Source organism: Caretta caretta, chromosome 5, assembly GCF_965140235.1.
Source record: "Caretta caretta isolate rCarCar2 chromosome 5, rCarCar1.hap1, whole genome shotgun sequence".
Lineage (NCBI taxonomy): Eukaryota > Metazoa > Chordata > Testudines > Cheloniidae > Caretta > Caretta caretta.
The window spans coordinates 2187103-2200622 of NC_134210.1; the positions used below are offsets into that span (position 1 = coordinate 2187103).

Genomic DNA, 13520 nt, shown 5'->3' on the forward strand with positions numbered 1-13520 from the left:
CTATTTTCCCCCTGCTGTTACTCACACCTTCTTGTCTACTGTTTGAAATGGGCCACCCTGTTTACATTGGCCTCATTACCACTACAAAAGTGATTTTTCCTCCCTTGGTATGCTACTGTTGAGAATAGCCCATTTCCACTTTAATTGAATTGTCTTGTTAGCACTGACCCCCTACTTGGCAACTCCCGTGTGTGTGTGTGTGTGTGTGTGTGTGTGACGTGTATATACACACACACACCCCTACTGTTTTAGTCCACTCCATGCATCTGATGAAGTGGGTTATAGCCAACGAAAACTTATGCCCAAATAAATGTGTTAGTCTCTAAGATGCCACAAGGTCTCTTCATTGTTTTTGCTGATACAGACTAACACAGCTACCACTCTGAAACCTGTCTGGGTGCAGCTAGTTGGGGGTCAGTGGCATGGAGGTCTGGATGTGTGGGCTCAGGCTGGTGCAGAGGTGTGGCACTTGCCAGGGTGAGGGTTTGAGTGCAGTGAGCTCAGTTGGGGGTGGTCTGGGTACAGGGGTGGGAGTCCCAAGGCAGGGGGGTTCCAGATGCAGGGATTGAGGTTCACTGGGATAGGGTTCAGATATGGAGGACTAGAGGGGTTCTGGGTGTACAGGGTGAGGCTTGGCGGGGGTGTCTGGGTATGGGAGGTCCAGATGCACGGGGGTTGGGTGGATGGGGGTGCAGCTCCCCATACAGTGACCACTCCCCCCACAGCTGAAGAACGATGGGGGCAGGAAGCAGGGAGGATGCTGAGCTTCCTGCAGCTTGGGGAGGTTTCTTGGGGTGAGTCTTACACAGCCCCAGCCACTCCTTGCAGGGGAAGAGGAAATCCCATTCTCCCCTGCCTCCAGCCCTGCTGTCTGCTCTGGGTGCCTGAAATGATGTATCTGCGTAGCTAGAGAGTGGTGCGTAACCACTCTTGCAGATTTTCTTTGCTTCCCTGTCAAAGTCATTTTTCTGTGGGGAAGCAAAGAAATCTGTGGGGGACGTTAATTCTATGCACCCGCAGTGGTGCAGAATTACCCCAGGAGTAACAAAGGTATATCCTAGTAGCTTTTACAAGGTGCTGTTAACTAATCGCACTACTGCAATACCTGACTGATGCGTGTGACTGCACTTAGGGTTTTGATCTGTATTGATGGCCAAATGGTAAACGCTGTGTGATTTCTGGAGTTCATTTTTACTTACAAGAGGTTCTTAAGGTTCAGCACCTGCTGAGCTAAGCAGAAGAGCACACACTATTTTCTAAATCAAGTTACAAGACATTTTAAATGAGCAGCCCCAAAATGCTATTTAAATATTAATATATCACAGTTCAGTTCTGTCATTCCTCTTCGGAATTTTTCAATACGAGTTTGAATAACAACATTAGCCACCCAAGGCATGTAGCATTCCTGCAGCAGTCTCCTAAGTAGGCCAGGTCTGAAACACTGAGCAATACCCAGTGACTCAGAATGATTCATGGAACAAAGCTGCTCAGATAACTACTCTCCAATTTTTCTTTCCCACTAGGCACTATCCCTGTCAGTCAATGCCAATCTCTGTCAGCATATGTTTGCAAACAGAAGTTATTCTGTTATTACAGTGAGTTTGTCATCAAAGTTGGGATTGCCTAAATGAAATAACATGGACAGCTCCTGTCATTGCCTGATGACACTCTTGTAAACAAGATACTACGGCTCCTCAAAAGGAGCTGTTTATCCATGCAAGAAAACATCCCACCACAAAACTCTCTCAAGACACCTTGTACCATGTGCATCACCTTGGGAATGAACCCTCCCCAACTGTCACTGCAGAAATCTGAATTCAGCAGCAGTCCCTGGAAGCAGCAGAACCTCCACACGTTATACAGACATTACTATATTTTAACCCTTTGACATCAGGTGCTTAGCACAAAAGTATTTCCTGGTGATCCCCAGAACAAAATGGTTAAAGCATCATGGAGGAAAATGGGGAGAGAGAATGGGCCATCACAAGAAGCACTGCCATCTGTCTGGTGACACCCATAGTTCTGAGTGGTACAGGATATAAGCAGTTCTAATTTTCCTAGTGCTTTCCAAGGAAATTCACTTGGTCTTCATACCTGCACCTGTCACAGACATAAGACAGCTATAGTTTGCAGCCTGGGGATAATTAAAATCTCTGTTCATGGTTTGATTGTTTTAAAAAAAGCCATTCAGGCAGGGCTCTCAGCTGCTGACAGTCAATGGGGCAATGCTGATTTACACTCTCTGAAGACAGGTTTCAGAGTGGTAGCCATGTTAGACTGTATCAGCAAAAAGAACGAGGAGTCCTTGTGGCACCTGAGAGACTAAAGTTTAACGTGTCCTGACACTTGATTTGACATACGTAACAAAACACAAAGACACAACACACAGGTCTGTAGACGGAGACTAACTCCACAGTCTTTCTGTTTGTAAAGAACTTGTTAGTACCCAGGTTTATTTCTTTATGTGACACTAATTTGCGAGTGCTTTAGCTTGCATGAAGTACTGCCTTGAGGCAGATTTATTCCATTCAGGTGTGTGTTAGGCTCTCAGATCAGACAGTCTTTAGATTTGATTATTGGCAGTATTTGTGTTTGTCTAGTTAACAGGCTTTATCTGACAAGCAGAGCTTCTGTATAGTACCCATTAAAATCAAAGATTATTTATTCTTCTAAGGTGTTTTTGCTACGTTAAGCGATCACAAGCTGGTTTTTGACCTGGGCCAGGAAAGGCGTCTCGTATTTGGAAGTGGTTCTCCGAGGACCCTGACATTATGCAGAATCTGATTTTCCAGCAGGGCTCATGCAGAGATGCTGATTTAGCTCATCTGGCTCAAAGTTAAGGCAAACCACCTCCCCACACACTCGCTACAAGAGCGGACTTGGAATTCCTTGCCCTTGGCTAATGCAACAGAGAGGCTGCATTTATCTCCACAGGCCGTAAGGAGTGGTAGCAGCCCCCCTGCCAGAACAGTTTCTCCCCCGGCCCCGCTGACTGCTAAAGCAGCACTGCCATCCACTTCAGGGGATCTGTTTGCATAACAGACATGGTGCTGCTATCAGCCATTCTGAAAGTGAGAGGTAAAATCAGATCCTGAAGCTTTGGGCACATCTGTCTACACTGCTCTGCAGTTTGGTCTCGAACGGTGTGAATAGCAGTTCAGATTGAAGGGCTGTGCTGTAACTCCTCCATGTGGATGCTGTGGGTGTGAATGTAAAGGTCCTGACTTGGCACTAATGTAGTTCTGTTTGAAGAGGAGTGTAAACATGCCCTAGAGAGGCTGAATCTTGTGTCTACTCCAGATCACGCACTCGTTTAGGGGAGACAGGTCTCTCTCGGGGCACAGAAGGAAACGCAGTAGGACTGTGTGTAATTCTGGCCATCAGCTGGGTGGGCAGTAGCTGCTGATTGTGTAATGAGAATGATGGCAAATAAGGCAGAGAGATCTGAGGAGCTGTCTGTCCATGTGTGAATCAAGCATCTGGTTACTGACCTGTGCAGCCACACAATGTCGGGCTGGGGTGCACTCTACTGCAGGGAAGGTGAAAGAAATGTGCATTAGCTTTGATAATATAATAAAATGAGATGTATTCAGAAGCCTAGAAATACTGAGTTCCAGAAACTTAACCCCATATATCCACTCAGCCAAGAGAGACAGTATTGTAATTAAATGTTGATCTTTACTTATACTTGGTAAGCTATGTGAATTGCTCTCTGAATTACTGCAGCTCATGTTGCCATTGGTCTTGAAATCCATGGAAATTCAATATCCACAGGCTTATGAACCAGTGACTGGAGTGTGTTATTAAGACACTTGCTGCTGCCTGCCGTCCTAGAGGCGTGAAAGCAACAGATGAGTTACAATTCCATTATAACCTACATCCCATGAGCTGACTAGCTTCTCTTGTCAGAGAGCCACTTCCTGCCCAATGGGAGAAATCCTGCAGAAGCAGGAGAGGACTCGGGCTTCTTTTCGTAGCCTCTCCATTTTGAATGTGTCAGAGAAGGTAACATGAAGCCATATGGAGTATCACAGAATGGCTATTCTGTGGTGACTTCCAGCAGGGTTGCAAGCAGTAGCTATGTATTGCCTTTCAGCGGGAAATGTGGTATCTGGTGCTTTCCTCCCCCTCAGCATGGGAACTTCAAAAGGGGTCGGCATAAAAGCCCAAAGCAGCTCCTTCCCCTGGTGCCCTAGGAAAGCTGTTATTTCATCTCTTCAGGTTAGAAGGGATTCTTAGGATCATAATAAGGCTGCTCTTACATTCAGGCTTCCGCATATCTACTAACAGACTCTTTCCATAGCAGCTTAAAAGTAGCCTAGAAAACATACATGCCCCCCCCCCCTTAAAGTTATTTATCTTCGCCATTCTAAATCCAGCACACAAATGAAACTGATTAAAGAAACACGAACATGGTCACTTAAAACCTGAACATAGAGAGAAGGCCATAGTTTGATGCTCAGATCCCTTGCAATAGTTTCTTGCTTGGAAGGTATGATTCACTGTGTGCAATACAGCTCTGGTGTTTACAGTATCCTTAAGGGTGAGACAAGGGCCCTCCCTCTCACAAGACAAATAAATTTACATCAAGATGCAAGTCTCCACCACCTCTTCAGACACCATGACCTGAACACCTTTCAACACATACCAGAAACCAGTGACAAACAAGAAGAGCCACTCATTACACCAACCCAGGCCAAGAGCCTGCTTAAATGTGGACAAGTAGTAATATTTCTGGACCATTTCCAAACAATTAGCTTATAACCCAGGGCCAGGAGTTTACTCTGTCTGTGACTGGACACCATCCTAGGAAGCAGCTGGATATCTGGGATTGCAATGTAATCTGCTTCTGTAGCTCACCAGGATTAGGGGACAGGCTAATTTTTCATCATTAACAGGTCACTGCAGTTCATGACACACATTAATCCAATTGGTCCCTGCAGCTGAACACTTATATACATCTACCTTTGAAATCAGGTGTATCCTGGTCATGCTTCAAATAACTCCCCGCAATCGGAGACAGAAACACTGCCCCTCTCAGTAGGGATGATGCCTAAAAGTGTCATTAATGAGCAACCCCAAATTCACCATGTGTAACAGGAGAAACACACTCCCCAGCCTAGGGAGCTGATGATCATTAAGTGAAAGCGTTTCCATGGTTGAACTAACCCGGTGTAGTCAGCCCCAGCCACCGGGTAATTTGATGTGCGCTGCCTTCTGAAAAAGGTTGCAGACTCCTCCTATTCAACGATTCGGTGCACTTGACAGTCACCCTTTGGACTCCAGCATCTCGGGTGCTGTGCTGGGAGAGCACTCTCTCTGCCTCAAGATCCCAAAACCAATAAAACCATTTCTTTAGTTTCTTAGATTATGGCCACTGCTTTCCTTTCCAAGCTCACCCTTCAGAACAGGCTGGTCTGCAGACCACACTACCCAGACAGGGTTATATGGCAGAATGAGAATGGCTTTGCACTGAGTAAGGAAGAAGGTTACACTTTACCGTGTGGTCTGTGAGTGGAGGAAGCACGATCAGCTTCTCCATGGTGTTCATCACCACCCTCCACAGCTCTTTCAGCACCCTCTTCAACACCGTCTTTTCGCATACCGTGGCAAAGAGCGTCAGGCTGCAAGGAGAGAGCAAGAGCTAATTAAAACAACGCCATTCCAGCAGTGCAGTCTGCAGGAGAAATGGAGTGGAAGTGTGGGTGAGATTTAATGCCTCACCTAGCAAACAATTTATGTTAACTCTTACCTAACGTCTCATAGGAAAGAGCAGCATTCCCTTTGCCTACAGCACTGCTAAAGTAACATTTTCTGTTGCTTTTCCCTTCAGCTTTAGCACTAAGACATTTGCACAGAACAGGATTTTTGTGCCCAAGAATTCAGCCACTGCTATTTAACATCCAGAGAAATACAAAGTTTTCATTTGTATTATGGTAGCTTGCAGGGGCCCCACACAGGATCAGGGCCCCACTGTGCTGGATGCTTACACATAAAATAGGAGAAGCACCCTGCCCCAAAGGGCTCATCCGTCTAAATAGGGAAAGACCCAGCAGGTGAGTTTACACTAAGAGAGGGCCATTATGCTCTGCTGGTGTGACCTGCAGCAAACACTCCACAATCACTCTGGATTGTGCTAGAGCTTCTCTTTGAGAGACGCAGGGAGATGAGGACACAGGAACACAAGGATTTATCTATTGGCTAGGTGTATATATAAAATGAGTGGATGAGACAGTGTTATAATTATGTTGGTCCCAGGATATGAGAGAGATAAGGTAGGTGAGGTAATATCTTGTACTGGATCAACTTCTACTGGTGCACGGGACAAGCTTTCAAGCTTCACAGAGCTCTTCTTCAGGTCTGGAGAAGCAAACCAGCGTGTTCAAGTTAAATACAGAGTGGGACAGGTTGTTAAGCGTACGAGGGTCACACGTGTCGTAGCATCACTCCGTATAAAACGGGCACTTACTTACCTGTACTGTAACTTGTTCTCTGAGATGTGGGTGCAGACGCGTATTCCATCCAGGGGTACAGGCACCCAGCACACCGACGCCAGAGAATTGTGCTTAGCACTACTTGTAGGGGTGGCACTCAGCTCTTGTGGTCTTAGCCCCTCGCCTGACTGTCCGAGGGTGATGCCACCTAACCCCCCTCAGTTTCTTCAATCCAAAATCCCAGGCTGCAGACTCTGTTTAAATAGAGACTGCAGAACAGCCATCCCAAAGTTTGCATCTGGTAATAGCATAACACCTAGCTAAAGTGTGTACAGAAGACCAAGAAGCTGCCCTACAAATGTTCACTATTGAGATATCATTGAGAAATGTGATCTGTGTTGCTTGTGGTCTTGTCTAATGGGTCCATGTCTGTGGGGGCACAGTCTGAGCTACCTTTGGGGTTTAGATGAAGGGTCAGCCAGTCTCCTCACAGATGATCTCCCAGGTAGATAACTTCCTGTATTACCACAGCTTATGAGGCAGATATTACGCTATTATCTGAGCTGCTTCTGAGCATTTTCCTTCCTCCTCATTTAGCCAAGTATCATTCACGCGGTGAGGTGTAGATTGCCAAATGCTGGAAGAACAACCTGGGCATGGTGCTGGGTCATCAGGTCAGGCAGGAGACGGAGAGATTTAGGAGGCTGAGCTAACACACTGAGAAGGCCAGAGTATTAACATTGCTTCGTCAGGCCAGTGCAATAAGAAATCAACTTAGTATGGTCCAATGTGAGTTTGAGGATAACCCGAGGAATCAGAGGGAAATGGGAAGGCATACAACAGGTCTCTTCCCCAGTTCAGATGGAAAGCATCAGTTAGGGACCCTGGACTGAGCCTCACTTGGAAACAAAACTGACATTTTCTGTTGCCCTTCATTGTAAAGAGGTTGATGGAAGGAATGCCCCATTCTGTGAAAATGGACCTCACTCTGCTGCTCTTCAGTAACCACTTGTGGTTGCTGAGAAAAACCTGCTGAGATGGTCAGCCAGCTGGTTTTGAGAGCCTGGTAAATGTGCCACCGTGGTCATAGTTTCTTCCTGACAAAGCCAGCTGTAGTGGGCTCATCCCTGCTTGTTCACCGAATACACTGCGATGGTATTGTCTGCAAATGTGTGAACTGCTGCTCCCCAGCTCTGATCTCAAAAGGCCTGATACACATTGTATATTGCCTGAAGCTCCAGCATGTTAATATGACTGGAAGCTTTCTACTCTGACCACAAACCTTGAATCTTTCACTTCCCTAGATACACTCCCCAACCTATTATGGAGACATCGGTGACTATTGTTCTGGTTGGTGGAGGATGGGCAAACGGAACCCTCTGGCACATATTGTTCTGTCCACTAATATAGTGAGTCTGAGGCTACTCGGGTAAGCCTGTCCAATGAGCATCAACTGGGGCGATAAACCCACCTGAAGCATGGCAGAAGAGGGCAAAGAGACAATCTTACACGCTGCACCATGTAAGTGTGTGTGGCCATATGGCCCAGTAGTCCCAGACATATGTGGACTTGATTTTTTGGGGTTCAATATTGATTTTTCTTTGTTCAAAATCAACCCTTGACAATCAGAAGGGTCCAGCATGAATTGGACACAACTAAGGACTTGTTCCCTTGATCTGCAGCTCAATAGCCAATTGTCCAAGTATGGAAAGACATGAATTCACCTCCTCCTAGGTAGGCCTCTACCGCCATCATGCATTTAATAAAGATGTATGGAGCTGATAACAGGCCAAAGGGGAGAACCCTGTACTGGTAATGCTGGCCAGCAACGTGGAATCTCAGGAACTTTCTATGGCCTGGGAAAATCACAATGTGGAAATAAGCATCCGAAGATGAAGAGCAGCAAACCAGTTATGAATCAAGGCAGAGAGCATAGTAGCCAAGGTAACCATGTGGAATTTCATATACTTGACGAACTGGTTGAGACCAAGGATAGTCTCATTTCTCTCTTGGAGATCAGGAAATACTGGGAATAAAATCCCTTCCTGTGATGATAACGAGGAATCTCCTCCACAGCTGCCAGAACACGAAGAGTTTGGAGCCGCTGAAGAGGCAGTGACTCATGAGAAGGGTCCCTGAAAAGGGAGGGGGGAATGGAAAGGAATTGTTCAGCATTACTCAACCCCAAAATGCTTAGGGCCCATCTGTCCATTGCTGTGGATTCTCAAGCACTGCAGAAGCAAGACGGCCTGCCTACAGACTGAAGAGATGGTGTTGAAACATCCACAAGTGGCATGGTGCTCTTGATTTAATAGTCAAATGGGCTGCATTCCCAAAGGTGGAGGTGGACGAGCTGGCTGGGTGAAAGCAGATCCAGACGACCTTCTCTTGTGGGACTCACTGCCCTTTCTGGAGTAGTCCCGGTGCCTCAGTTGGTACGGTGCCTGTCTAAAATACCTTTGAGTGGTATTGCTATTGTTGCTGACCTCCAAAATGACACCTTTTTGTGGTTTCAGAGCAGCCGCCGCCGGGATAGTCGGTATCTGCAAACAGAACAGGAGGGCTTGTGGCACCTGAGAGACGAACCCATTTATTTGAGCACGAGCCTTCGTGAGCTACAGCTCACTTCATCGGATGCAAAGAGTGCAGGGTTGCTTATGAGTCCTTAAACAAATGCAACTTCTCATCTGTCTTACCAGAAAATAAAAATCTGTCAAAGGGCAGGTCTTCCATGCTCTGTTGGATGTCTGCACTGTTCCAGAATTCTGCAACGGTGGTGCTCTTCTCATCTTAATCGCTGACACCATAACTCTGGCACTGGACATTGCTGTTGCAGCTGCCAACTACAAAAATGTCTTAGCGACCAGATGAAACTTCTGCGATAAACGCCTTCATCTCCTCCCTAGAAGATTCAGGTCATTTGTCCATGAAGTTGGCTACAAAGTCCCAGTTCAAAAAACTGTACTTGGACAGCAGCACCTGCTGGTTTGCAACACACATCTGGCAAGGACAAAGGCAATATATTTTTCGGCCCATGAAGTCTAACCTCTTTGTTTCCTTGTCTTTGGGTATAGACTTGTACCTATCTTGTCATGACCTCTCACTGGCTGCAGTCATGACAACTGAATTGGGAGCAGGATGTGAATAAAAATGCCCGAACCCCATGCACAGGAACATAACTCTTGTCCATATGCTTTGCCATAGGTGTCAAAGCAGCTCTGGTATTCCACAAACCTAGGAGGACTCCAACAGTACCTCACTAATAAGGAGAGCTACTCTCCCTGGGTTGAAGACTGAAGGATGTCCACCAATTTGTGCCTGTTTTCCTGCACAAACTCAGCCTGTATAGCCAAAGTAATGGTCTCAAGTTGCAGTGGGGGAGGTTTAGGTTGGATATTAGGAAAAACTTTTTCACTAGGAGGGTGGTGACGCACTGGAATGGGTTCCTTAGGGAGGTGGTGGAATCTCCATTCTTAGAGGTTTTTAAGGTCAGGCTTGACAAAGCCCTGGCTGGGATGATTTAGTTGGGGATTAGGTCCTGCTTTGAGCAGGGGGTTGGACTAGATGACCTCCTGAGGTCCCTTCCAACCCTGATACTCTATGATTTGATGAAAGCATGAAGCTATTTAAACTTCAGAGCTCCTGATGTTCCTTAAAATCTTCAGGGCCAGGGGAGGAAGATTCCGACACTGCAGAGTCATTGAATGAGGAGGATGAAAGCAACGGAGCCATTGGAACCTCCTGGTGCAGTACTGGTTCTTGTATACGTGGATCCATGTGTACCTACTCTAAGGGAGATGCCTCCATCTGAGTTTGCAATGTAGGCGGCTGAGGAGGGGATACCACTGGCTGGTCAGTTTATCTGGCCCAGGAACAGGTGGAGGATTTGGATTTATAGAACGAGGAATCGCCCATTGATTCCATGGAGGCTGCTGAGCATAAGGGCATGGCATTAATAACCAAGAACCCGTCTCCACTGAGCGAACAATACAGATCCCAGTATCAATCCAGATCAGAAGGTGGTCTTGCCCACCTTCTAGACTGGTGTCTGAAGAACAAAACGTAAGGGGGATGACCACCCCAGGCTTGATGCCGATGGACACTCAAAGTTGTTCAGAAGCAATGGGGGAGTGACCCTCAGAAAAGCAAGCAAATGTCCAGCCGCTTCCCCGGTCCAATAAGTTGAACAAGGTCAGCTCCCAGACTACTGCACTGGGCAGCACAGCATGGGGAGGAGGTGACCAGCCCTCTGTGGAGAAAGAAGTGGTTCAGGACTATTTAGAAAAGCTGGACGAGCACAAGTCCATGGGGCCGGATGCGCTGCATCCGAGAGTGCTAAAGGAGTTGGCGGATGTGATTGCAGAGGCATTGGCCATTATCTTTGAAAACTCATGGCGATCGGGGGAGGTCCTGGACGACTGGAAAAAGGCTAATGTAGTGCCCATCTTTAAAAAAAGGGAAGGAGGAGGATCCAGGGAACTACAGGTCAGTCAGCCTCACCTCAGTCCCTGGAAAAATCATGGAGCAGGTCCTCAAGGAATCAATTCTGAAGCACTTAGAGGAGAGGAAAGTGATCAGGAGCAGTCAGCATGGATTCACCAAGGGCAAGTCATGCCTGACTAATCTAATTGCCTTCTATGACGAGATAACTGGCTCTGTGGATGAGGGGAAAGCAGTGGACGTGTTATTCCTTGACTTTAGCAAAGCTTTTGACATGGTCTCCCACAGTATTCTTGTCAGCAAGTTAAAGAATGGGCTAGATGACCTCCTGAGGTCCCTTCCAACCCTGCTATTCTATGATTCTATGATTGCATTGGCGTTGAGGTAGGTACCGAAGTCAGTGCCCCAAAGACGGGTCAGGAATATCACATTCCCACTCAGCACTTTGACTCCCTGTGGAGTATTTACACCCTCCAGACCATTGTACTCCTCCTAGTCACAGGAACGAAGCTTCCTCATTTTTCAAATACGTGCTCTCTTTACATGAGAGATCCTAGCTGGAGCTCTATTCCTCATCTCCTCTGAGACCTCTGCTGCAGCTGGAAATCAGAGACCAGGCAGGTGCACAACTTTGCTTTGCTTTCCTCTCCTCGTGCCAGAGATGAAAAGTAAAGTTTTAATGGAACAAAGTACGCCCAGAGTCCAAAGGCAGAGGCACCGCTAGTTTCAAGGAACACATGTTCAGCTGTAACACGTCTGTAGAGGGTGCACACTGGCGTCCTTCTGTAGCTCAGCTGTGTCTCTCTCTTTCCAAACACTAGCCACGTGTATCTGAGTGAGACACCACAGATAGAAGACTAAGCAACAGCCCAAGTGAGAAGGCCAAGTATTCCTACCTGGCAGAGCCCATTCCCACAGAAGAGCGAACATACTGATTGTAGGGCCAGGAAAAGTCCATGTGGCCCAACAGCTGGGTTCTTTGAATGCTGATTTGAAACCCACTTTCCTGCTTCTCTCAGGAGAGCCCTCAACACCCTTCTCCAGAAACACATCCAGGTATTTCTTGGCTTCAATTTTGTGCTTGGTTATAGCTGCCTTACTCAGCATCAGTTCTCTGTGTTTACTCCCTTTTGCCTGGAACAGTCCTGATCAGTTTCCTTATTCGCCTCTCACTGACCATCCCCGTGCCAGTGTAAGGGCGCAGAGAGATCAGACTCACCAGCAGAGTCCCACGGGGCTACATCTATAGGAAGCCGTTGGGAGAGCTGAGGACACAACACACTGGCTGAAGTGCCAGCAATCCATAGACAACACTCCGCTCCTTTATATCCAGCATGAACACAACCCTCTCCCAGGTCTCTCAAGGCCTAGCCAAAATCCTCAGCTGGGTGAAGAGCAGCTGGCCAGAGCTGAACCCAGGCAACGAAGAGGTGATGCTAGCCAGACACAGGCAGCATTTAGAGGAACTTGCCTCCTCTGTAGGACAGACAGGAAGAATAATCCAGGCTCTGCCTCTGACTTGCTGTGGACAGGAAAGAAGTCATGAACATTCCCACTTCCGCTTCCCACCAATAGAAGGTGATGCTGCCTCCAAGGAGTAGTTAGGTAAAGAAAGCATGGAAATTGCTTTATGGATGTAAAAGTGCTTCTGTGTACGCATGCTAACTATGAAGCACACAGTCCCTTTCAGCATCCAACCCGAGGAAAAGTTGGAATGACTCAAGTACAAATGCAACAAAATAAACCATCTCTCATGCAACAAAATCACAAATTATACCTGGCGAATGTCATGGGATTCACAGAAACATCATATCTGCTGGCTGACACTTTCAAAACGAGAAAGTCTAATGAGTCATCCAGAAGCCGCCTCTTTTCCAAAGATAAAAACCCTCCGGGATGACTCTGATAGAGAAGATGTCTCGAGGGAGTCATCCAGAAGGCTGAAGAAACCCCTCCCAATCTGTTAGAGATTTTATGGCAGTATGAATACAGAACTGAGCTCTTCTTACTTTCCATCCAGGAAGTCCATTAATGGCCTCAGGACATTATCCGCATCTTGCGCCACCGTGGTCCTGGCATTTGCAGGGATATTTCCGGTCCCTTTTACTTGACAGAGTATATCTGACATCTGCTTGACACACTCATCAATACGGCTCTGAAAGCTAGACAGACGAGAAAAGCAAGGTTATTCAGTGGCTAAACTATCACCTCTTGCACATGAAAACATAACATGCACTCACTAACTACGCAATACTCCTCCTGATTCCATCCAAGACCTTCCCTATTGCTTCCTTCTCAATGTTGTTAAGAAGGACACACTATCAGGGTAATCAACTGTGTAGAATATCAGCAGTGACACTAGGATCCCTACACATGGTCTCATCGCGTTGGAGATAAACTCATTCACTTAATTAAAAAGCTGCCCTTTCTTTTTGCAAGAATTACAACTGCACCCAACTAAAAGCATACTGTTCTGTGTCTGGTATATACAGTCTATGACTTCACGCAGATCAGGAGCGTAAACAGTTGCTCAACTTTGGTGCACTGCGGACAGACACATACATGCAGCTCATTGCCAGACCTCACAATAGAGGGTTAAAATCACAGGTGCTCAGCAGCAAAGACACGTGCTGACTGAAACAATCC

The 13520-nt window shown here is 46.8% G+C and overlaps 1 protein-coding gene across 11 annotated transcripts in view; it reads right to left on the reverse strand.

Annotated features, from left to right (window-relative positions):
- UNC13B (unc-13 homolog B) overlaps window positions 1–13520 on the reverse strand; it is a 380992-nt gene that overhangs the window by 28843 nt on the left and 338629 nt on the right. For all 11 annotated transcript variants that reach the window (XM_048850215.2, XM_048850214.2, XM_048850212.2 and 8 more), the window contains 2 exons: window positions 12884–13036; window positions 5501–5624 (listed from right to left, as the gene is read on the reverse strand). In XM_048850215.2, the coding sequence (XP_048706172.2) occupies window positions 5501–5624; window positions 12884–13036 (277 nt within the window). The remainder of the gene's footprint in view (window positions 1–5500; window positions 5625–12883; window positions 13037–13520) is intronic.